Raw genomic sequence first — 2,944 nt, forward strand, 5'->3', positions numbered from 1 at the left:
ATACTACATAAAAAAGTAAATAAAAAATATTAGCTATTTTATTTTTTTGGACATACTTTTAAATATTAAGTAATTTAAAATTCTAGTTTGCTAATCTCTTTTTAAATAGTCAAATTGCTAGTAAATATACAATTTTTTATTATGACAGGCATATATCAATTTTTTACACCATATAGTTTGTCTTGAATCCTCTAACAATGCAAATACATAAAACAAGAATGAAATTATAAGTAAAAGATAATTACACTATTATAATAAGCATACAAATTTTAATACTAATAGGAAAGTGAAACAAAATACTAACACAAGAGAAGTGAAAAAAAGTTTAAAAAGAGAAGAAAGTAGTGGCAAAGAAAAAAAAAGAAAATGAATAAATAAATAAAAAAATAGTAAAAGCACTAATATTTTAAACTATCAAATAGGTGGACAAAATGTTTATTTAATGAGTTCAGAAGGCAAAACACAAATAAAGATCAAGTTGGGAAGGGTTTAGTACATTTAGCCCTTTCCTCAAGCTATCATACTTTCAGGAAACGACTTAAAATTCGTAGTCAAAGCACATTCATGAAATTCTTTGCAACATAATGCTGGTAATTTGGATCATCAAACTCCACAATAAGATTTGATTTTACATTCGGATCTCCTTCCCCCCTCAGTCATGCAAAAGAGAAGATACTTGTAGGGATCAAATGGCCCAAACTGCAGTGGGTGTTCATCATCAACTAATTCTTTGGGTACTTGAACTATCAAGTCCCTCACGAATGCAAATAGGCCAATAGAATACCTTTCTGCATTTCCAGACATCATAACCCGGTGGTGTGGAGCTTTAATCCTGCCATTAGTCCATGCCTGGCCAGTCCACCAACAACATTACAATCAAGAACCCTTGTACTGAACATTATATTACTAACTCGTATATATGACAAAATAGATTACACTACCCTTAAGAACATTTCAACTTCTCCTAACTTGATTACCTTAAAACTTTGAAATATTAACGGGTTGCATTTTACAAGCTATGGGTCTTCTGCTGCGCACTAATGTGTAACACCAATGTTGCATACCCTGATGCATTTACATATGCCCTTTCCGAGAGTTAAACTTAATTAGGGGTATAATTGTCATAATTTAATGAGAAAAAGTGTCAATATATTAGAGTCTATGACATAGACGTTACATTTACTGTGTAACATAAGACCTATTAGCTCATATTATAATAGATCGGATTAATGTAAGAATATTCGAAAACTACATCAATCTAGAATTTATAAAAATTCTTGCATTACAAAATTTTATAAAAATTCTTACAAAATTCTAGATGGGGCATCCCTTACAAAAATTCTTTATTTACTTTTCTCCTACATGTGTAGAATTTAAAGAGGAACAGTGTGTGGCGTACCGTACATACATCCCCGGCGATGACAACAAAAGAAGTAGGAAACAACGAATCAACAAGCTCCCAATCACCATTCTTAGTCTTGATCTCTAAACCATTTACATGTCCTTGATGAAGAATGGACATGAAGTTGGCATCTGTGTGAGGGATAAGACCCATATTCTTTTCATTTTCTCCGGGGCTGTGGTACTTGAACATCTTAAGAAGGTAGTACATGGATCCAAACAATAATTCACAATCTTTATCTACCCCATAAGTCTCTGAAACCATCTTCAACACCACTTGATTTAATTCAGCAACAAGCTTTGAGTACGACAGTGCAGTTTCACTGTTGAATTTGAGAAATCATAAACTCAATAAGCACTAGCAATGAAAACGGAAAAAACATACTTCTCTTGTTGACTAATAACAACAAAAACAAGCAATTCAGTTATCCCGAAGATTACCTAAAATTGTTATTTCCACTTGGCCATATCACGTTGGTGAATTTCTGAACTCCTTCAAAAGTAGTGGCATTTTCAATACCAAAAGATTCAAAAAGAGGAACAGTAGGTTCTCCTCCAACATAACCATGGGCAGGTGAATCAGAAGTGTTAAGAACTTTGGTTTCAGTTGGAAGATTAAATAATTCCTCAGATGCATGTAAAATATCTTGGCGAAGTTCCAAAGGAACTTTATCATAAATAGCTATGAAACAGCCATACTCTTCCAAGGCACGTACAACTTCATCCCGCGTAGATACCCAAGAAGTGAAGCCTGAATTTGAGGTTTTCCCAGTGAAGTCGATAACTGGAAGCAGGTTGTTTTGTGTTATTGAGCCCATGAGTAACAATCGGTATCTGGTAGCTAGCCTTGCTTGGAATTTTGAAGTTTAAAAGGAAAACAGACTCTTTGCTTTATGCTTAATTTGCTCAAAACTAGTAGTAATATATGGTAACATTTTGCTCATGAATTAAAAGCATCTAACGGGCGGAAAAGGCCAGAAGGTACCTTAATATTAGTTAAATGATGGTAGCTAGTTATTGCCATCATCTTATATCCTTTGAAGGCCAGAAAAAGAAGTATAGAAAACAAAAAATGTCGTCTTCGATCGCATAAGTGGTTTGCCTAAGAAACTTTTATTATTGATTGTTGAATAATTTTTATGGTGGGTGTCTTGGTAGGAAGATGGAGAGCATCTTGCAGCAATATACTCATGATTGACTAATGCTAAGTCCATTGGACATGTTAAGCTAATATTGATAAAATAAAACCGAGTACGTTGAATGCAATCAGCATTTTATTCATGAGCAATTATTGTTAGATAGAATGTCCATTCAAAGATAAAATTAAAAATCCCAATTATGTGTGTGAAACAAGGTGATTGATGAAGAAAACTTTGGCTTATTATCACTTTACCCTCTTAGCATTTGGTGCCACTTCAATTTTCACCTTAATGTTATTTTTTATTCATTTTACCCCTAAAATTAACGGTTAAACTTATGGAGTTTGTTAATTCAAGTGAAAAGATATGTTTAGTTCTTAAAATTATTATCACTTTGGCCCCAT

General features: G+C 33.1%; 1 protein-coding gene across 1 annotated transcript; it reads right to left on the reverse strand.

The window, feature by feature from the left end:
* Window positions 1-404: 404 nt before the first annotated feature.
* Window positions 405-2,413, reverse strand: LOC113704674 (deoxypodophyllotoxin synthase-like). Its single transcript, XM_027226554.2, has 3 exons — window positions 1,843-2,413; window positions 1,400-1,724; window positions 405-849 (listed from the first exon to the last, which is right to left on the reverse strand). The coding sequence occupies exons 1-3, from the start codon at window positions 2,217-2,219 to the stop codon at window positions 604-606; spliced, it is 948 nt and encodes a 315-aa protein (XP_027082355.1). The 5' UTR covers window positions 2,220-2,413; the 3' UTR covers window positions 405-603.
* Window positions 2,414-2,944: the final 531 nt, after the last annotated feature.

This window comes from Coffea arabica, chromosome 8e, assembly GCF_036785885.1.
Source record: "Coffea arabica cultivar ET-39 chromosome 8e, Coffea Arabica ET-39 HiFi, whole genome shotgun sequence".
In the NCBI taxonomy this organism is placed as follows: Eukaryota; Viridiplantae; Streptophyta; class Magnoliopsida; order Gentianales; family Rubiaceae; genus Coffea; species Coffea arabica.